Raw genomic sequence first — 22,893 nt, 5'->3', positions numbered from 1 at the left:
GTACGTGCTGACTGACCAGCTGGTTAGGATATTATGGCTGAGCTTTACCTTCAATGTGCTTGTGGGGGCTTTTGCTTGCCTTTTTTTTTTTTTTTAAGTAAAACTACTGGTTTTCTTCTAAAACATATCTGATAATGTAGTTATAGGAAAGTCTGCCTTTCTGAGATGTTTCAGTTGGTCAATGGATTAAGAATACTGGGCATGATAATGAAGGCTGCATGTGCTTGTGTGTTGTGCACGTGACAGCTGTGTAACACCTTGCTTTCTGAAGTCAGATTTTGGAATCTGTCCTTTTCTCTGGTCTCCTTGTCTCTTTCTGTATTATAATTTCCTCATTAAAAGAATTTTCCTCATTCTGAACATTGTGACTAGTGGCTGGAATTTTGCATTTTTATCTGCTAGGAAGGGGACGTGGCTGGTTCTCTATGGAAAGGATGGCAGTTAGGGATGCAGGTGGTTAGGGTTGACACAGTCATATAAACATGTTAAAGCTAGCACTATGTTAACAATACAAAAGAAATTAAAATTAATTAGGTAGTTCAATCTTACTCTGCTTGCTAGTACTGAAATAATGATAGTTAAAGTGTCCTCATTGCTAGCAAAACACATAGCTGCTTGACATAATTAATAGTTTATTTCCATAATTAAATAACTAGTTCTGCTCATGTTCAGTATTAGATTGTGCCACTGACATCAGTGGGTTTCGGATCACATCTGTATCTTCCATAGAAAAGGATGTCTGATATTTTGTTTTGATTTTTTCCTCTTTTTTTTTTTTTTTATTTTTTTATTTTTTATTTTTTTCCCCAGTTATTAACATTCTCAATAGCCTTGGGAATAATAAATGATTTATTTTTTAGTTGGAAGAATAATTGTAAAGAAAATATAACTTGTCCAGGCTGACTCATAAGAGATAGATTCATAAAGGCCCAGGTTTTCAAATAGCTTTTCTAAATCACTAGCTGTCTACTGCCTCTCATAGTTAGATATTACTTCTGAATCAGTGTGGACAATAAGACTGCAATAACTACTTCTTAAAATGAGAAAACCACCTGGTTGACATTTGGGATGTACAGAATTTGCCTGTAAATTTGCATTAGATAATTTCTTAAAAATAACAATTTGTACCTAAGTACAACCCTCTACCACTGTTTTTGGAACTGTTCTGGTAATGTGTTACTTTGTGCTATTGCACAAATACAGTATCAGCAGGTGCAGGATTGGCAGCATCCAGCTGTGTCGTGCTGCTGAACAGCCACCACGCATCCGATGGCTGGGTTGGGAAAGCTTGTCCATGGCTGTTATTCCTGCTGTGTCAGACTCTCCCAGTAGATCATGTGCAAGAACGAGACAGGTTAAATTGCTCATTTTACTTGTGTTTGTACTTACTTGTTTTTTGACTGTATGAACAGATGTTTGCTGATTTTATATATATGTACGTAGATCAATATAAAGCTGTAAAGCACATCAGTGGCCTTAGTTGATTCACAATTTTATATGAAAAAAGTATGAATAATGTTGAAGTACAGTACAAATAGATAAGGTTTTGAATTTTGGTAGCTACTGTTCAACTGAAGCTTGAGGGGAAAAAAAGAAACAAATTAAAAGAGTTGGTCAGTGGCGTTTTTTCTGTCCCATTTTCAGAAGTGAGTAATAGGTCAGCAGACACAGTGTTTCAGAAGCTTGGAAGTACAGTTGCTAAGACTGTACTTATGTTCTGAACAGAACAGTGTTTCTTGCTCTAGTAGTGGATGTTCAAAATCTGTGGCATGCAAGTGTCTGTGGGATATGTGTTTGTGAATATATCCAGTCTTTCCTTACCTGTAGGAATTGAGGACTCTTAAGACAATTTGCCTGCAAAGAAGTCTGAAATTGAGGTGTCTAACACTTAGGAGGAATCCTCACTTTTAACAGAGCATAAGTGTATATGACTTGAGGAAGTGATTGATGCTAATTAATATGATTCATAGAGATGAAGGGAAAACCAGATTGTTTGATAAATGGCCATAGCAATTTGGTAATTTTATCTCCTGGAGAGTTGCAATACATTTGAAGTTCTTCTCCTTTGCCTTCTGGTAAGATCTTTATTGCTGAAGTGTTTCCTGGGCAGCAATACTGACTAATAGTAACCACTACTGTGGTTGTGCTTTTGGGTGTTCTGAACACATTTATATCAATCTTAACACACTACTACACATACTACACTGCATTCTGAAGTTGATGAGAAGCTGCCAAATTTATGCAATATTCTTTTCCCATATAGGGTTGGCAGTAGAAAATTTAGTGTTTTAAAGTAATTCTTAATAGCTACCTCTAATTAAATGTTGGTTTCTCTTGAATTACTTACCTAATGCTTTGCTTGAACCATGTCATCCCAAATATGTGTAATATTGTGTGTGAAGCTGCTAATTTATCTGAAGTAAATTTCTGTGGATATGTAATATACAGTGGGAGTGGGGATTTAAGTGTCTTTACCATATTTAACTTTGACCTATGCTAAAATAATTCCGATTTTTCATATTCTACAATAAACCATAACTTGAATCATTAGCTGATTTACAAGTATACTGTAAGTTCTTTTCACTTCTGCATTTTCCAGGAACTTACCATTTGAGGAACATCCACAAGGTTAGCCATATTACAATGATTAGTCACAAAAACACTTGAAGTTTAGCTGCAAACTAGGTGCGAATTCTTCCCTTTATTTTGGTGTGTGTGGGAAGTTACTCTCTTGCACTGTCTGCCCAGCATGAATGTACAATTGCTATTTTGTAGCTACAAAAAAACCCATAGTCACGCTCGTAACTTTTAGCTGGCTGAGAATGTGATCTGTAGGAGCATATTCCTTGCAGTCAATGGTTTATGGAGAATTTGTGATTAGCTTCAGGCACAGTGATCCCCGAATATTTCTGCACAATAAAGAACACGCTGTGTTAAAAGATGGCACAGCAAACTGCTTCGTTGTTGTGAAGGATGGAGTTGCTGATAACAAATGGTTTTAAATATCTTTTACTGGATATGTATATATATATATATATTTACAAATTGCTTTTTGGTGAGCTTTGCTTGTAGTGTAAAGGTTGCCTGCTTTCAGACTAAAAAAAAAATATTGTTTTTTTATAGGTAGTTCTCTTTTTCTTGTTTTCTCTCTTTTCTTTCTTTGTCAGCTTGCCATATTTTTCAGCATTTGGTAAGCATATCTCTCTTGTAAATAGTGGGAGTTAGCTAAAAAGATTGATGGGTACAGATGACTAAAGTATGAAATGAAGTTTCTGATAGAATAAATCTTGCTGTTTGGTCTGATTTCCCTCAACTGGTTTTGAGACTCTTATTTGATGTTTTGGCTGAGAATTTCTGATGTTTCACTCAGACTCCCTAGAACACATGATGTTAATTTCTGGGTTCCTTTAGTATGAATATCTGCAATAATTCAGAGGATGCTTAATTCAGATTTTAAAATGGTTTGAGAAAACAACATGCATAAATATATGGTCTAATAAGTATATGGTCTAGTACCATCATACTATCTCTGTAAAGCAGATTAATTCAGTTGAAAAACATGTTTTCAAATGTTGCTTTCCTCTTAATTTTCTGTAAATTCAGTGATGAGCATCAGAAACATACATATTTATTCCCCTAAAATGTCAAAAGATATTATTATCTTCTCATACTTCCCCAGAAATAAAACACGAGAAAATACTAATGCCATAGTTTTGCTTCTTATTTATTCCTTCTATTCCCTGGTTGTATTGTTCTAAAAAGCAGTAACCCAATCCTCTGGGGGATTTAAAATGTGAAATAGCTTTGAAGATGTAGCGGTTGGCCTTCAATTAGTGCCTGTTAGGCAACCTGTCTTGCTTTGGGGTTAAGCTATTACGTTCCATGGTGGTAATGTTAGTGTAGTAGTAGTTAGTGTAATGTAGCCTCCAGTGGCCTGTCTTATTCTGCTGACCACTTTAAATGGGAACAGACTAATTTATCATGAAACTTACCAAAAGTGATTATTCATGGCTGAAAGGAAGTGTTTCAACAGTATTTTTGGTGTATATATGAATAAAGAGAGGGACAAGAAAGATCTCTAGTAAGTTTTATTCCTCCCCTGTATTCTTCTTTTGGATAAGCCTGAGTCGGTTGGTTTTCTCTGAAACATACTCTGAGCAGTTTTTTGAGAGCTACAGTTGAGATTTTGTTGACTAGTTTGATTAAAGATCACTTTCATCTGAATTAGTGTCCTTAGTAGGAGTGCAGCAAGATGGTCTTAATTCTCACTGTTGTTCATCTCTAGAGACTTTAGAACATGTTTTTTCTTCTCACTTTCTTAATCTAATTATAGCTTAAGAAAACAGATACTGGGGGAAGGTAAGTAACATGTTGACCTTTTGAGGAAGTTCTTCCCAACCCTGGAACTGGCACTAGGAGATGTATGCCCTGTTTGGGGTCAGGTATTCTCCTTTCACTGATGAGAAACGGACCAACACTTTGTTGGAGGGCGACACCCTCCCGAGCGAAGTCCAGCTCCCTGCTGCTATGAGCAGAGTACTGACCCGGGGGTTAATGACCTACAGCACAGAGTGTCTCATCCCCTTCTCTGTTCTCTGGGCAGTTGGCATTGCCAGTGCCTGCGATGAACCTTTGAAGCAGAACATTAAATGTACACTTAATGAAGGTGTGCGGCAGCAGGAACTGGCTTTTAGACAGGGTCAGGTGTTTCTTGGCACTGTGCACTTTTAAGAACATTTCATTTTTCTTTTTTTTTTTTTTAAGAAAGATTTTTGCTTTATTTTTCTCTCCAAACATAATCCTTGAGAGAACTTTGATCAGGAGAGAGTTTTCAGGTATAGAATAAAATTGCTATGCAAACTGCACTGAGAGGTACAGGACAACCTTACAGTGTATAATTATTCACACTATCGCTTTGACTGATTAAAAATCCTCTGTGTCAAATAATTGAAGAACAATAGAGTAAACTTAACCTTTTGTACTTTGGAACTCTGTCCAGTGTTTTTTCTCTATCTTGGAGTGCATTATTCATTAATTTCTTTTCTAGTGGAAAGAAACTGTCTTTACTCTTAAAAGAATAAAAGACAAAACACCAAGGCATGACTTTTTTGACACTCTGTTCTCGGGGTAAGTTTTTTCCCTGTTTTCAGGGTTTATTTCTCCAAGAAGGTCTGGATCACGATCAGGATCAGAGTTGACAATCAAAGACTCCTTCTGTCTCTGAAGACAGTAATGGTTATAACTTTTTCCAACAGAATCAGGTCAATGCATTTTCTGATTTTCACATTTTTAATTATACATTGTATTTCATCCCTGAATTTGGCTGAATTTTTTTTCTTTGTAATGAATTGGAGTTAGCTGTAAACAAGATGGAAGAAAGTGTACAACCTATCATGGACAGTATCCTTAGTATGCACAGTTGTGGTACCTCTGTCTTGATGATGAGTATTTTTTAGTCAAGTATCCCTCACATCAATCTTGTGATCTTGAGTTCAGCTAACAAAGCTCAGTCATCTTTGGTTTTGTTTCCATCTTGTGGTTTGAGGAATTTGTTTTTAACTCTCCTTTCTGAGAAAACCGTCAGAATTAGTGGGTTTTTTCCTCACCTTTTGTCTGAAGGAGAGTTTCTTAACAAAAGCCACTCACTTGCATTTGAACACATAACCCAATATTAGCAGGTAAGCAAAGGTATACAATTTTCCTGAGCAACAAAATACTTGATTACAGGTCTAATGATAGTTTAAGAGGTGTTTTCAGATGTGCTGAAATCAAGGCCTTGAAGCAGATGAACTTAATTATCTTTGTGAATATTCACAATCACATTATGTGCTTAAAATGTCACATTTGGAAATAGTGCCTCATTGCTAGTTAATTAACAATAATTACTCAAGGTAGTACTTATGTTTCTGGAATCTCTTACCTACTGTGGGAAATGTACTTTGCTTCTAAAGGTGTCTCAGTATAAAATCCAGATTTTACTTAACTCATTCTGAAAGTGTTGCTGTTGTTTAGGCCCTCTGTACACTTTGCCTCTACCACTGCAGCGTGGAGAAACAGTTATTTCATTCCACTTGCTCTGCTACAGTTGGGCAGTGTTTTTAACACCTGAACCATGGTTTGTGTAATATATTTTTTTTCTTTTTTAAAAAAGCAAGCAGTTAATTTTTTTTTCCCTTGGCAAAATAAGGAAAGAGAAGCAGTAGCAAATTATACTGGCAGTTTAGATCCATCATGAGGTGTTACAAAGGTGTGTTGACATTTTCAGCTAAAGAAATATGGCTTATGATAATACCAGAAGGGTTTTTTTTTCAGTCATAGCACTTACGCTCAGTATGCTTTTCTCTGTGAGGGATATTTTTTTCTTGGCAGAGAGCTCTATACAATCCAAGATAGCTTACACTGCAAAAAACCCCTCACAGATCCTAGAAAGTCCTGCCTGTGTTCTCGTTTCCAAGTTCCCTCTTCTACCTTTCTTCTCTGCCTTTCATGTAGAAACTTAATTGAAATGTTCAAGGATTCTCTTCAGGTTTTTTCCCTTAAAATGAATCTTTTTTTAAGCAGTGAATCTTTCATTCAACTTGTTTGCAGCAATATACTTTACATGTGCTTATATGTACATGCGTATCTATATTAAAATATATATAAAAAGAACCTTAAATTAACAGAAAACTTCTATTGTCAACTTCTTATCCTTAAAACCTGCATATTATCTTTGACTGCACACCTCATTCACCTGTGTGAATGGGGTGTCCATTGAAATCCTGGTAAAAATGTGTAACATGTTTCATAATAATATTTTTATGTATAGTGTATTAAATAAAGTTTTTAATTCATGAAAGTACTTACAACATGCTAAACAGATGTTTGAATTCTCAGACATCAATCTAAAGCTAATTCAGAGAACAGCAAGAAAAGCTACTAATTTTTAGAAACAGTCATGAAGATTAATTAAACTAATTATCTGTGCTTTGTGCAGTGGGAGTGGAGATAACTGCAGGTACATGAAGACATAACCAAGGGACTGATGAGTATTTTTCCGACTGGTAAAAATGTTCTAGTGATAGCAACACAGATGGAGAAGAAGCTGAGTAACAGGAAGCTGAAATAATAACATGCATCTGTTTGTGGAAGGGTCTTTAACATGTAATGTGAAAATAGTGTTGGAAGTGGTGAGCACTTCACTGGGGAAACTTCCCAACAATAATTTTTCAGTTGTAGAATGACTCGGAGAAAACAAGCATTTCACAACCACCAGGGGTTGATTTTCATTATTTGGAGAAGATCATAGACCCATTCTAATTGAGTGGTAATGGTTTGGTAATGATTCCAAGAAGCTTTCACCCGTGTGTCTGCTGTGTCAAATGGGTTGAAACAAAATAACACTTTTTATTTAATTTTTTTCTGCTGCCGTTAGGTATGAATGGCTCTTTCCTTTGTAAAGACTGAGAAATCTGCTTTTGGGTATCTCAGTACAGAGTTTGGATTATTAAAAACCTTGATATGCAGTTGCTGACATTATAATTATTTATTTTAGAAGTTGTTCGCATTTATGTGCTTAAATAGAAATTAAATACTCCTGAAAAGTATAATAAAAACTGATCACTAATCTCCTTACATTTTTGCTAATATGCAGAAGCCTGCAATACTACTAATGTTTGCATTAACTTCTAATTTTGAAATTCTTCATTCTGTGGGTCTATAGTGGCAGTGAAGTAAATGCAGTGAAATTCCTCGAGTGGTGAAGTAAGAGTTTCTGTAGGTGTGTCAGACTGCTGCTGCAGTGAGAAATGCTGAACCTCGTCCTACCTGACATGAGGCTGGGTCGTTTCAATGTTTGTGTTGTGGTAGTGCCAAGGAGCTGAGCGGGATCTGTGGGAGCTGTGGTGGAACTTTGAGTTTATGTGTGGGTTTCACACATAAACCCACATGTGTGGGTTTCAACTGCCCAGAGCAGTTGAGCCAGCCTGGCTGCTGGAAGCTGCTGGAGTGGGACTGGTGTGATGCTCTCCGGAGCTGTGGAGTCATTTCTCTGGGATAAATTTAACAGTGGGGTGTCTCATGGTACCACGGTGCTGATGTGATGATAGAGTAGGTTTGCGCTATGTGAGTGTAATCAGAGGCAGTCCCTACTGATAGAATACCATAATTATGCATTATTGCTTGCTAAAAGGAAGTGTGTTTATCAGGCTTTAGAAAAAGGGGAGGGCAGAGGTATGTATTTTTACAAGAATATAAATATTACATTTACTTCTGTAGTTAAAAATAACTTAATTAGGTCCTGTGTAAATGCCGGGCAATGTTTGCAAGTGTCAGTATGTTCATATCTGCTCCTTGATAACTGTCACTAATTCATAGTTTCATGACAGTGTCCAAATAAGAGAAAGCTGACTTTTAATCTGGTTCTAGGTTTTTAGCAGGGACTATTATTTTCATTTCCAGCTTCAAAGGTGTGCTCTTATAACGGCTGCAAAATAAAAGTTAGTAATAAGAAAAAAAAAAAAGTGTATTTCTTAAATGAATGTTGTGCCTGTGTTTAATGATGTTGAATCTATTATTAAAGTAAACAGCCCCCTGATGTATTAATAAAGGAAAAGCTATTTACCAAAGTCTTGTGGAGAATGTGAAAGAAATAATTAGTCAATCTTTTAAGGTTATTTTTTGAATCTTAAAATTTGATGCAAACTGTTGTGCTTTGTATTGATGAAAAACATAATCAAAGATCTGTTGTTCAGCTTCAGGTTGGCTGTATCATGGTGCTACATCGTAGGAATGTAAAAGAACATTGAAACCCCTCTGCTGACTAGATGTACATTAGATTTGCAAATTACCTGCCAATACCCTTTGGGACAAAACCCTTCATGAAATCATTGTCAGTAACTTTCTGTTGGTTTGACTTATATAATAGGTTGTTCTTCAAGATTTCACAGGAGGGAGATTAAATGTTATAAAGTACAAAGTACAGAAACTCCGTAGGGCAATCTAAATGATGTTATAGGAACTGAACTATATTACAAAGAATATTAAACATATTTGCAATCTTCTGTTATTTGTCATATGAATGCCAGGCCCCTTTCTGTCTAGTGGGTTGCATAGATATGCAAAGGAGAAATAACAAAAGCTAATCAGTTTTGTTTTATGTAAAGCTGTTAATATGTAGATACTTGAGCTCCCCTAAAAATAAATAAATAAATAAATCTGAGTATTCTAATGATGCATGTTGATGTTGTGTAAATTGCTTGGAGAAGAGAAGCTGCTGTAATCACTTCACTTTAAAAAGGAATATACTTAAAAAGAAAATAGGATGACACAGCCAGTGTTGTACATCTGTGCTAAAATTACTGTGAATTAGTCAAGTGTCAGTTAACCTGAGACAGCTGGAGTAATGCTGGTGGGGACTTTACCTCCTTGGAGCAGCAAACCCAAACTGTCCCCCTCTGTCCCCCTCTCTTTAGTGTAGAGACCTATGGATATGAAGGGTAGGAATCAGTGCAATGGCCCCAGCATGCTGGAAATAAACGTGGAAATGAAATATTTTTATTATGTGCAGTGTAACACAGGGGAGCTGGAAGGGAAGGGGAAGCTTCTGTTGATCGTGGTAAAGTTCATTGCAAGGTTACCAGTGATGGGCCAAGGCTTGGGGATGGTGACGGCTGCACTGAGTGAAGAAAACTGAGTTGTGGTGTGTGCTTGGAGGGAAGCTAAAAAAGAAAAAAAAATTAAAATGGGCAAGTTGTTTTACAGCTGTCTTGTTTCCTAGATAGCTACTGCAGAGCAGGATTTTCTCTACTACAGTTAAATGCCTGGAATATGCTGCCGTCCACATCTGCGATGCAGACTGCTTTGTTTGAGTCAGCAGATCATATAGGAGTCACTGAATATTCTGGGACTCAGATGTGAACCTTGAATCCTAGTATCTTTGGAGTGTCTGCCTCCTACACTTCCAAATACCAGAGACAGTCCTTGTGAGCAGCCAGGAAATGCTAACATCCTTCATGTAGGGATCATTTGTATCTCACCGTGTCACTCATTCTATGATGCTCCTCAGCTTGCAGGACTTAACATATTTTCACAGACTTCAATCTGGATAAAATCTACCTTAGCCCATCCAGTGGACACCCACCTAAGCAGGAATTCCTGCAACAGAGAGATTTGGACCTTGTTCTGATGTCCCTAAGAGGAATTGTCAGTGAGGATTATGGAAGGCAGCTTTGTGCTTGGAGCTGTTGTCTGGAGGCTCTTTATTTACAAAGGAGTTATGTAACTCCAATTCACATGCAACAATTCAATAGGTGTTAGAAGGCAGAACATTCACAACACACATAGCAGCTTTTTCCACGGGGAGGAGGAGACCAAACCTTATACTGAGAGGCTTTTGTCACTTGGACCATAAACTTCTTGTATATTTTTCCCATTACTTTCCCCAGTGCTTAGAGACACACAAACATCATAATAGCTCAGTAATGGTACAAACACTGGTAATAAGGCAGGATGTTTTCCTCAAGAAAAATTCTCAGTCTGGGTCATCCTAGTATAACTTGAACAAGGGAGGGGTTCCTATGTTTTACATCCATCTTGCTAAATAACATCCTACGCAGAAAAATCTTGAAAAGACCTCAACCAAAGTTTATCCCTGTAGCCTTCAGGCTAGGTGTTTTCTTCAGAGCAGTTTAAAAAATATCCAATATAATTGTAAATAACTTATCCAAATAAATTACCGTTTGGTGCTTTCTTCTTTTTCTGGCTAACCTGATTCTAGAACAAAGCTCTCTCTGCTACAATTAAAGTTTAGTCTAACCCTTAGCATCACTTAAATAATCAAACTGCTTCTTGTATTTATCAAAATTTATTCAGCTCTTGGAAATGAAAAAATTTGCTCTTACTTCAAGACCTTTATTGCAAGAACTTAATCAAAGTAGGCTTGCAGCTATCTTTTCTCTTTACCCCTGTTTCTGAACTGCAGGATAAGGCTTTCTGGGGAAACAAATCAAGCTGTTAAGGTTGCACAGCTGCCAGAGGGGGCTCTGTTGTTTCTTTCTCTGGAAGTAAAGATGACTCCAGCTTGTTTCTAATTCTGTGATACATCTTCAGTGAAATACTACCACAAGATGTTGTGGGCAGTCCTACGTGATTGATTCATCTGGATCTTAAATTATGTAGCCAAAATCAAATATATGATAACATAGGTCCTACACCTTAATATATGTTCAACCTTTTGCAGTTCCTGCTCTCTAGATCAGTAGAGTTTTCCGAGGTTGCAGCTTCCCTGCCTTTTAGAGGGATGATCAAGTGTTGCATGTAGTGTGACTGATCCACTTGTCTTCACCTGAGGTCTTGGTGCTGCAGAGTTTATGCTGAAACCAGGAGTGGAGGGAGGTACCCAGCACAGAGGATGCTCAAGTGACCTGAGGGCCTGGCATCTCTGTCGAAGAGTGTTTGCTGCCTGCCACACTTCTCTCCCACAGGTGTCTTACTGGCATTTAAAGGGCTTTACTTAGAGTGGTGTGATACCAATGAAAAGCGAAGGATTTTCCTAAATCTTGGAATAAGGCAAAGGGGAAAAAATGCTGCTCTTACCTCTATTGCATCTTCTTTCTTTTAGAATCTCTCCTTTTTAAGAACAAATGAGAATGGGGAAAACAAGCTGTCTATCAGAATAAAAGTCAAAAGAAGGATCAGTATATTTAGAGATCTTGATCTCATTAAGTGAAGAATTTATTCTGCAAGCATCTGCGATTTTCTAGTGTCTTTTAAATGATACATGTGGTATAAAACATTCTAACAAACAAGTCTGTGCTTTTTTAGAAAGGATCAATGAGTTCTGAAAGTCTTTCAGTGTAATTTATTTCCCTGAAGTTTTTAAAGGAGAATAAAATGGTTTCAGGAGAATTTTATTACTAATGATATTTTGGTTTCCAGGAAGGAGGCTAGAACTGTGAAGATTTCATTTGGCAATGTAGAAAAAAACCACATACAAGTTATGAAAATAAACATGTCACTTTACTCTCAATTTTGATACTGTCAAGAGATGTAACTAATAAAAAATGCTAGCAATTGCATGATGACTGTGTCTTGAACAGTTTTATACTAAAGGTTCTAATTAACACATTAATTAAAGCTCTAATGCATGTTACTGGAAACTAGTCTGCTTTTTCACACCACTCTGTGTCTCTGCCAACCTTGATTATATTAAATAGTTGATAAAATTTTATAGTTCTCTGGCATGTCTTTTCAGTTTTTGGTTTATATTCCCCCTGGGATAGCAGTCATTCCTGTAGAGAAATTCAGATGATGTCTAAGGAACTTTGAACTGTGTTAGTACTTCTGTTGCTCACTTTTCTGAAAGTTTTTTTAATGGCAAGGTCATCTTACTGAGCTTATTTTAATGTTTTTTATTTTAGTGGAAGTCGAACCTGTGCTACTAGTACTGTTCATTAAACAAGTAGGAATATATAGCTCCTACTGAATTTAATTAGTTGAAGCTGATTTTGTTGCTTTATAATGAACTTTTTTTGCATCTTAATACAAATGTGCCTTGGGTTACATTGTGATGCTAAAAACAAATGTATATTTTAAAACTTGTAACCCTCTTCTCTGTTTAAAAAACACACTTTATTTGAGTAAACCTTGTGCCTCTAAAACTTAAAGCTCTGGTGCCATATCTTAACTAGATGTTCACTGGAAATGCTATTTAACATCAGGTATGTGCAACACATTATGGGATACTCTTTTGTTTGTAGAATCTAGATCTACCTATGCTGTTTTATAATACTGCTGTCACTATTCGAATTCCTAATTGACTTGAAGTGCATAAGTGGTTCTAGTTATTCCAGGTATTATTTAAACAGTGCATAGATGTTTAGTACTTTGATGCTGAAACATATATTTTAGGTTGGCTGGGGAAAATTTGTTGTGCTTCTAAATGGTGTGGGATAATTTATTTCTCAAGGAAGGTGCATTGGTTCCAAGTCTCGCCCTTTTCCTGCCTTCATGCTATAATTATCAGAGTTGAAAAATCAGCTACTGTTGAAGTTAATCAGTTTTCATTTATTTTGGGTTAAAGGTTCAAAGCTGAAGTACCTTCATAACAAATGATAGGCCAAAGCTTGCACAGTAGCAATCAACTTCAACAATGCAATGATACTCTAAAAATTTAATTTAATAGGTAGCAGTTATGTCTTAATACTGTGGTTACTGTTTACTTGGGAACAGAGTTTTCTTTTAAGGGATCCATAAAAAGTGATTTAGAATAGTGCATTACTTGACAGTTGATATAAGGTAGCTGTGTAGTCTGTGTACTCTTTCAGTTCTGGACACCGAAACAGATTGATATACACTTTAGTATTGCTATCAGTTGAGATGCTGTGGATTATCACCCCTTGATAGCACATTCTCTTACAGTACGTTTCAAAAAATGTATTTGGCAACAGAATGTCTGGTTCTTGTTCCTTTGAACCCCTCTCCCAGGTGGTGCCTGTGTCGGATTCTGCCCTGCTCGCCTGTAGGAACACATGTCTGGTCTGCATTTGGCAGCAAGTCACCCGTGTTGTGATGTGGCTGTGCTGGCGTGTGGAGAGAGGATGCTCCCCGTAAACATCGTGTGTGCTGCAGTGTCACAACACACCGAGGCCCAGACAGCACTCCCTGACACACCTCCTGTCTTTTAAACTATTGACCAGTGACTTTGCTGTGGCAGAGCCATGTCAGGATAACTGCCAGATTAGCCTGGTCAGTGCATCTGAAATAACCCGAACTTTCTGCGGGCACGACTTTGATTTTGAGGGAAATGATCTTTCTGGTGGAAAGTGATGCAAAGGTTAAAGAACCTCTAGACTGAAAAGAGAAGCTATCTCCAGTGCCCAATGATGATGGATCACCTTGAGTTTAATGAATGTAAAAGTAATTTTGCAATATTTTTCCAGACCCAGATGCTTATTGGATGGCCATAAATATATTGTCTAATTGTTCTTAACTGCACACTTACGCTATGTATGTATAAAACTGCTAATTGCTTAGTCATAAATTAGTAGTGGTGTTAATAGTCCCTCAGTTAGGGGGATAAGCTGTAGTATATTGATATTGAACATTGAGAGATTAAAATCTAAATTTTCAAACTCAATCAAAAGCTTAAAGCTTATTAAACCTCCATCTACATTAATGACTCTTGTAGATGACAACACATCTGGAATTGGACCACTTGAACCTTAATTCTAATATAAACAAGTAGAGGGTTAATGAACTTTTAAAATTGCAAATAAAAGAACCAAAATGAGGGTGATGTGGTTGTTGTGAGTTAGAATACTAGAATCTTTTTGGTGAAATTGAGTTCCTGTCTTTAAAATGATGGTAAGATATGTAATAAAGTAGCTTTGCTGTTGAAGTAAATATTATAATGGTCTTTTAATAGCACCTTAATGGTCTCTCTGAGGATTTGCACTGAAATAATTTCACCTTCTCATAGTTGCACTTCATAGTGGACTGCAGCAGCACAATTTAAGGTCTCTGTAATTTTTTCATTTGTTTGTTAAATATAACAAACCCCATAAGTTACCATTCTGCCAAATAAAGGAAGTATTAGATTAATTTTGATTGTTTTATTAGGTATAGTCTTCTACACCCCTGTCTGTCTTGGTGATAATATGGTAATAACTGACTTCTGTAAAATTTTTCTGCATTGTGTAATAACAATAATGTGTATATTGAAGATATACTCTTTATTTCACATGTATGTGTGACTCAGAAGCCTGATGTCATGAAGAAATAGATTATTGCATATCCACTGCTTATGTTCTGTGCAAATAGCCTGAAAGAAACTGCCAGTTCAGCTTTGTTATTTTTGTGAAGCCCAGGTGTTGAATGGAAATAGTTCACTATAAACCTGGCACACAGCTCAACAAAGTCAGCTCCAAATTTCCCATAATAAAAAGAAAATTTTACAATGAGTTGCTGTCTCATGATAGTACCCAGATAGAACTGCTAATGAGTAATTTGAAACTTTTAACTATGTTTTCCTGTAAATGATGTGGCAGGCCAAGATTTCACCCTGAACTAGTTCATACTTTGACAGTATTTCAGTTCTTATCATAGAGATGTTAATTTTAGGTAAACATCCTTTATAAACAAATTCTAATCTTTAGCTTCAGTTTATAAGCAAAGCAGGGCTTATTTCTGAATAATTATGCTATTAGTATTCTCACAGTTCACATTGCAGCATCTAGGCATGTGTTACTTGTCAGTGTTCAGTATCATTTCATCTGGACACCGTGTGTATGTGCTATCCAACACCTAAACATGAAGGCCTCCCTCTGAGAGGGTTGTGAAATGGTGGAGGATTGGGCTTGTTTGTCCAGAAACTGCATATAATTAACAGGGAAAGAGTATTGAAACCACCAAATAGAAATGAGATCTTGTCCCAGCTATTCATCTTGTCTGTGACATCCAAGAAATATGAATTCACTAGTGTCCATGTTTTCTTTACTTTATCCAGTTATGAATCAAGTAGATGGAAAAAGAGTTTTCGTAGATGAGATTAGTATGTCCTGAGGACACTTTTGATACAATGGGAACATATAATTCACAACTTCTCTAATGGAAATGTCTATCAAATATTTATCAGTCCTGTTCAGTCTTTTACTGTTACCCTTTTAAAAATATAATTTAATTCTTAGGAGTTCTGTTTGCCAGTTTTGACTTGAAAGGTTTCCACGGAGGCAACGTTAATTATTTATATTAGCAAAACCCCAGCCAATTTGTATACTCTAAAATTATTTATGTTTTCAGTTTTCCTTGGCTGATTAGATTTTCCTTGTGCTACAAGTTAACTTTTGAAGGAAGGAACCATTAGGTCTGTTTGCCAACAAACCTACTTAGCTGAAATGTAGTAGCTCTTGTTGTTAAAGCTTTACCAAGAACATTCCTTTATTGTATTTAATCAGATGGATAGCTCTTGTCACAGTGGTGTGGGGTTTCTGTTTTCTTTTTAGGGAATTCTATTTTACTTCACTTCTCTCTCCCTTTGCCAGCTGAAAATGTCAATGTTTTATCTTGGTCTATTAGTGTTTTCTTAAAATCATTTTATGGGATGCTGGCAGCTCCAAGTACACTTTTGATTAGATTTTTATTTTCCTGTTAATGGCAAAACCACCCAAATGAAGCTTTACAATTAACAATTATGGAGGTTTCCTTGTGGAAAGGGCTGCTGAGTTTCTGTGGGAGGAAAGATTAAAATAAACCAAATAACTGGAAATGTATTTCATAGGAATGGTTGGCATGAAGCTAATGTAGTGCTTGTACTTAACTCAACCTTTGCTGGATTCACCAGGATTAAGGCTTGTTAACATGTTTGCAAATCAGGTTCTGTACCACTGAGTACTTTCTAGTAGTAGCGCTGACTTGGTTAGTAGTATGCTGCTACAATTATAACTTAAAATCCTTCTTCCTGCATCATCATGGCTAGGCTTCCCCTACAAAATAAGGGCTACCTTTTATCGAGATCAGATTTTTTTTATTCAGTCACACAGTGGCTGGAGAGACTTAGGCACACCTACCAAATCTCATGCTTGGTTATTTATTGCTTTTCTTCCTGGCATTCTCTTGCGTCAGTTTTATGAACAAAAGAATGTACCTGCTTATGTGAGTGACTCCTTATCCTTATTGCTGTTGGTTAGAGATATCCAAAGGGCACTTTTAGCTCCTGCAATTCTGCCCAAAGCTGCACCTCATCCAAGTGGGGAATCTGAAGAAGCAGTAGCAGCAGAAGGTATCTTTTTATAATTTTTCCATGAGACTATTTCTGCCCTCTGGCCCACTGATTTTCAAAGAACCTTTTAAAGTACAGTTCTGAGCCTGCTTTGAAAACTTGAAAATACATGATTTTCTATAAATAGTGTGGGACTTCCTTCTCTCCTGCATTTCTTAGAAATCACAGTATTTAGATACTGATGAGATCAGAAAAGCAATATGGTTCATGGAGTACCATTCTCTTGAATTATGCATGTTAGCAGATATGGCATGTTCAACTTTCAGACATTATTTCAGTTCTGCAGTTAAAAAACAAGGTAGAAAAACAAAATCAGTTTTGTCTTCTTGAGACACATCAGGGAGCAATGTTCCAAAAATGGAAAGGAGAAGCTCATGTCTCTTCAGAAGTCTGTGGAGCAACCCGAGTGTACTTTGGAAGGGAACATAATCTGTTCTAGTCAAAACGTAGTAATTCTTTATACTTTCTGTACTATCAGTACTATCCCACATCATCCTTGAACAGAGCTGTTTCTTAAATGCCATATTTTTATTTATATTAGTTGAGAAGTTTGAAATTATTTCTTAGTGTTGTTCATTAGGAGCCATTGACAGAGGAATTTGGTAACTACTGAAGAATGGTACAACCTGGCTAAATTGAAGGGGAAGAGTTCTTTTAGTATGGATGTTATGTTGAAATTAACTTCAATCCATCCACTAAAAAGTTTTTAATTTCATTACACATGCTCCAGAAATTAATTTCTTGTTTAGTATTCTTGACTGGCTCTGCTGTAGCTCCTTTTTGCATGCAAATTCAAAACCATACAGCTTAATTCCTCATACTTGCTTCCAACCTCTAATTTATCACAATTGAATCATTGTTCTCGAGTTCAGCGTGCAATTAGTGACTGCCTGTTTGAATAGATGCACCTTTCTCTTTCTAAAAGTCAGGCTGCTAGATTTTCTCTTCTGCAATCTAATTTGCTTGAAGGCAAGTGCATTATAGATAATTGCAGAATGGCAATGAAAGAGATGTGCTCAGTTCCTATTTTATCAGGCTTCCTATGCTTGGTGAGTTCTCCTATTACTTTAGTTGCTCTGCTTATGTTACTGTTCCTTTTTTTCGAGGAATGAATTCCTAGTTTGGATGGTCAGTAAGATAAAAGCCTTTCTTTTGTGTCTTATGAGCTCGGAACCTTCTTGTGTGACTGCTGTTTACTTGAGTATCAAGTGCTTATCTTCTCATGCTTCCTTCTGTGGCTTACTCTTACCAAGAGAGTTTTTATTATCTTCAACCCACACTACTTTATTTTAAAAGGTTGTTTTCCTCAAAGCTTTCAGTGAGAAAATAGGACCTGAAAACATATAATCTATAATAAATCTCATCTCTTATATTGTGTAGCTGCTTATGTGATTTGTGAACTTTTGATCACAAAGGTGAGGAGGTCTGGTTGTGTTACCTAAAATAGAGGTTACAGTATTTTCATAACATTTCTAATCTATACAGGAAAGCAAGCAACTCCCAAAGCCTTTATTTCCAAATACTATGGAGAACGTGAAAGAGCAATTGAATTACAATGTGCCTCAGAGCAAGTAAAAAGAAAATTGCTTCTGCAAAGAAATCTCTAGTATAATTTTGTCACTTGGCTGTTTGTACCTACCATTTTGGCCCCATATATTAATCCTAGCAGATAACTATGTAATCACCATACTTTATATAATAGGGGAGGAAATGAAATGAAAGCAGTTGATGGAGAAGAAATGGAAATTCAGTGTTATAAACAGTGAAGTACAAAAGAGTAAGAACTAGTAGTGAAATATGAACCAGTTTGACAAATTAAAGCCAATTTTAATAAAATTGGAAAAAAACGCAATTAAAGCTTTCATGATACCTTAATGCCAGAGAAACATTGAAGAAAATCTTTGAAAATAGCTATCTAATTTCAAAGCTTTGAGTCTTGACTGTTTATTTCTTTCAAATATTGGATAATTAATTAGTTAATAATTGCAGATTTAGGGGAGGTAATATGGTAATATGTATAATTTTTCTAATAATAGCTGCATATTTCATTGTTTTGGGGGATTCTTATAAGGAGAAAGGATGGTCTGGTTACTGTTTATAATATTTATAAAGTTTACGTTAATTGGCAGTAAACTAAGTGAATTTCCTCAGTTAAGACTACCTTATCTGTGTGACTCTAATTCCAGAAAGCATTGCAACACCACAATTACCTGGGCAAAAAAGAGCTGATGGAAAGCAAAATGGTGGGGAGAAATGTGGTATTTCGTAAGTTGTCCCTTGTGAGTGGTCAGTGGATCCACAAGAGTGGATCACTTGTTCGATCTCACGTAATGGGGGGAAATGAGCTTTTCCAGGGGTGTGGTTTTTCCATTTATACAGCTTGTTTTAATGAAGCAGGAACTTAGAAGTGCTGTTGAACTTGCTTTATTTTACCCTTCTTGGGAAAATTGAGTTTTCATACTTAATCACTAAAACATGACAGAAAATATCTGAAGCATGTACCACCTATTTTCCTTTCATCTAGATTCATTCATTAGCTTCCTTATAAAAACCCTCTAAGACACAATTAACCCTTTTTTAATACTGTGAAACTTGAAACAATCATCAAAACTCATTAAAACAGAGAAACTTACTTTCAAAAGCAGTTTAATATTAAAAGTATCTTGATTTCTTTTCTTGTGGATAGAGTAGAATACTAAGGGTATGGGCATCATGATTCCAGTCTTAACTGGCTATTCAAGTAATTAATGATAATTGGTTGCTTTGCATTGCAGAACTGCGCTTCGTGATAGAAAATTATTTCATCAAAGGATCTTCTGTAATGGAATGTTTTCTTCTGAGTATGCATCATATAATAATGATACTGTCAGCAGGTCCTTTTTGTCCAGTAAGAAGAAAATATAATTGAAGATAAAAATGCATTACCCGAAGTGTTGCTCTTTTCTCCCTCTTTACATTCTCCTGTATTGTGAGTCGTGCTATTTCCACAAGAAAGCAAAAATCTACTCAGGTTTTCTGATTTACCAAGTTATTTTTGTGTTGAACATCCTTTAAAATGCACAAACATGCAGTTAGTTGTATTTTCAGTACTAACTTCATTGCATTTGTGTTAAAATACACAAAGGTTGAATTTTATCTCAATTTAAAAAAAAAAAGTAATTTGTTGATATTTTGTTAGTTGCCTATTCTGTTCCTGGCATTATGTAAACAATCACAGAATGGAGAAATTGATTAGAATTGCCAAAATTCAAAGTAACCTTCCAAGCTTATAGGCAATGTTTTCATTCTGCATGTTTTTGCAGGATGAAAATGACTAATTGCAAAGAGAACTATCATGAAGTAAAATAGTGACTTTAAGCAATAAACTGCCTTGGGTTTACAGAAACGGCAATAAAATTATCATATAGCAGTGTCAAAGTGTTGATTTATTTGTACTACTAATATTAAAAGTAATGAAATTGTAGGATTTACAGGTATGGTTATAGCATTTGCTATCTGTTTTATTATTCAGCTCAACAGGTATTGTATTGTACAGTCATAAGGTATTTCATAAGCTAGCTTTTACTGAAGAACAATATTCATAGGAAAATAGCTCTGATATTTAGTCTTCTGTCACAGAAGTGATCATACTGGATCTTTATATGGGTCCTTTGTTGCTACACTTCTTATTTTATCTTTAAACTTAAAAATAAAACTAGGAAAAGGATGTGCTTTTAATTTTTGTCAACTATATTTGGTAACTAAATTCAAAGTAGTTGTATTTTCTAAAATATGTGACGTGGAAACAAGTGCCCTTTTGAAATATGAGCAGGATGATATATGTTCTGAAGGTGCTACTTGTTATATATTTAAAAACATTGGATAACTAGTAGAACAGGATTTTCAGAACTGCTCAGCATCAGCCTAATTGTGTCCAGAAGAGACTGAAAAATGAGAGGACTCAGACCCATCCTTAAAAATCTCATGTGGCTGTGTGATAATATTCTTATCTGCTTCCTCAGCGAAGTTAAGATAAAATTCCACTTAAAATTACAAACCCAGTGAGAAATGTGCTAAAAACCTATGTACAGGCAGATGTGAATGCTGTAATCTGCCAGGATTCCTCTTACTTGATGGAAAGCAAGATACGATAGAGACAAAAATTTTGAAGAAAAATGATTTAAAGGTAAAATGTATTTGGATACATATTTGTATAGAGATAAGACAGCATTATGAGTGAGAAAGTATAACATGAATTGCCATTGACGGCAATGTAGACGTTTTAAGAAACAACAAAAGTTATAAAAATGTATTGCTGATATGTGCCTTGTTAATAAGATACCCTAATTCTAATCAACCATGCAATTATTTCTAACAATCTTTTCAGCTTAGCTGCTACGACTCCAGAATGCAAAGCTTTCTCAACCGCAATGATTTGCTCTAGCTACTTATCAGTACACTGAAAAAAATACTGTGATTCTTTATAAAGCTGTCCTTATCCTTCTTTTTAAGGTGTGGGATGCTGTAGATACAGGCTGCTGTTTAAAAACATACTCCTGTCACTCCTGTGCTGTTCGAGCTGCCCGGTGGTCGTCTTGTGGGAGAAGGATCCTCAGTGGGGGCTTTGATTCCACACTGCATTTAACAGATGTAGAAACAGGTAAAGGTCATGAAGGGTACATTATAGCCCTTTCTTTATTGTGCCCAGATAACTTGGGATCTTGTTAGCCTTATTCTTTCTTATAAAATATATATAAAATCTGTACGTTAGAGTCCCTGAAACATGCCCTTACTTTAAAAAATATATCCTGGCAACTAAGAGTAGTTGGCGAAATTTGAGAAAATTGGAATATCTTTAACTTCATGATCACATGTAATTTCTATGGTCAGATACTACACAGCTGAATAGAATGAAATGTGTATTTTTCATGCTCAGTCATGGTCATTTGTTAAAGTGTTTGAAGAGCCTCTTAAAGCTGCCTTCAGTAAAATTTATACATATGGTTAATTGAAGCATAGGCTTGTATCTCATTCTCAGTTGGGTTGGTTTTAAGTTTGTGCCTAAAGTTAATTGGGTGGTTTGTTTTTATTTGTTTGTTTGTGGTTTGTTTTGTTTTGTTTGTTTTTCTGTGGGTTTTGGTTTTTTTTTTTTTTTTTCCCCTGAACAGACTTCTGAACTAGAAACTTAAATTCTGGTATGAAACCTTAAGACTGAACTTGGGTTGCTTTGATGCATTTGTGGATTTGATTTGGGATTTGATTGTTTTAACCTTAACAACTAATTTCCTGAATGCTGTCTCTTCTCTTCCCTTCACAAACTGAAGTGCTTCTGTCAGTTTTATCTCTTCTCTCCTTTATGTATGTTACCAGCATTCATACAGCAGTGTTCACCAGGGCTGTGCATAATAGGACATCTCTGTGTGTGTGTGTAAATGAAGTAGGTCCAAAATAGGACTCTGTCAAGAGAAGAGATGGAATTTTATCTTTTTCACCTAGTTTATTTTAAAGTGTTTAACTCCTGCAAAGGTGCAGTATTTCTTGTAAGACTACAGTAAAAATTCTTACAAACATTACCAGCAGTTTTTGTCTAAGAGGATTTTCTCTTACATAAAAGCAAGGACCACATTGTATTTGAATATCTGGAGAGCAGAAATCCTATTCAGATGAACTGGGAAAGTGGCCAAGGAAGTTTGTGAATATTGTTTACATGAGAAGAAGATTCTTTTCCTTGCTCTAAGAGTTTGTTTTTCTCAACAATTTTTGTACCAGAAGTATTTAAATTCAATGATGGCTGAAAGGGAGCTGTTGTAGTGTGGGAATGTAAAATATGTTATGAAATACTGATGTTCTGAGAATATTCAGGTTTTTTAAGGGGGGAAAAAAGCTTTATATATCTGATGTAGTAGTACATGAGGTTAATATATCAAGTCATTAATTTGTTAGACTTCTTGTCTTTTTTTGTTTTCAGTCTTAATACAGCAACCTTTCTTATCTCACATATTAATTTAATAATCCAAGTGAATTTACTTTTGTGTGTAATGCTTACAAATTCTAAACAGAATACTTGTCTTTTGAATGGGATTTATAGTAGTACTATAGATTTTATGTGTCTGACTCATTTGAAGGGACTACTGCGGGAAAAATCTCATTTCATTAAA

The 22,893-nt window shown here is 35.8% G+C and overlaps 1 protein-coding gene across 2 annotated transcripts in view; it reads left to right on the top strand.

The window, feature by feature from the left end:
- The window catches only part of WDR25 (WD repeat domain 25), a 63,936-nt gene that overhangs the window by 13,307 nt on the left and 27,736 nt on the right, over positions 1 to 22,893 (top strand). For both annotated transcript variants that reach the window (XM_050336083.1, XM_050336082.1), the window contains exon 3: positions 21,248 to 21,395. In XM_050336083.1, the coding sequence (XP_050192040.1) occupies positions 21,248 to 21,395 (148 nt within the window). The remainder of the gene's footprint in view (positions 1 to 21,247; positions 21,396 to 22,893) is intronic.

This window comes from Myiozetetes cayanensis, unplaced genomic scaffold, assembly GCF_022539395.1.
Source record: "Myiozetetes cayanensis isolate MyiCay16 unplaced genomic scaffold, myiCay2020 scf6-25, whole genome shotgun sequence".
NCBI classification, from domain to species: Eukaryota; Metazoa; Chordata; class Aves; order Passeriformes; family Tyrannidae; genus Myiozetetes; species Myiozetetes cayanensis.
Note: the sequence above shows the minus strand (reverse complement) of the source record. Positions and strands in the feature narration are given on the sequence as shown.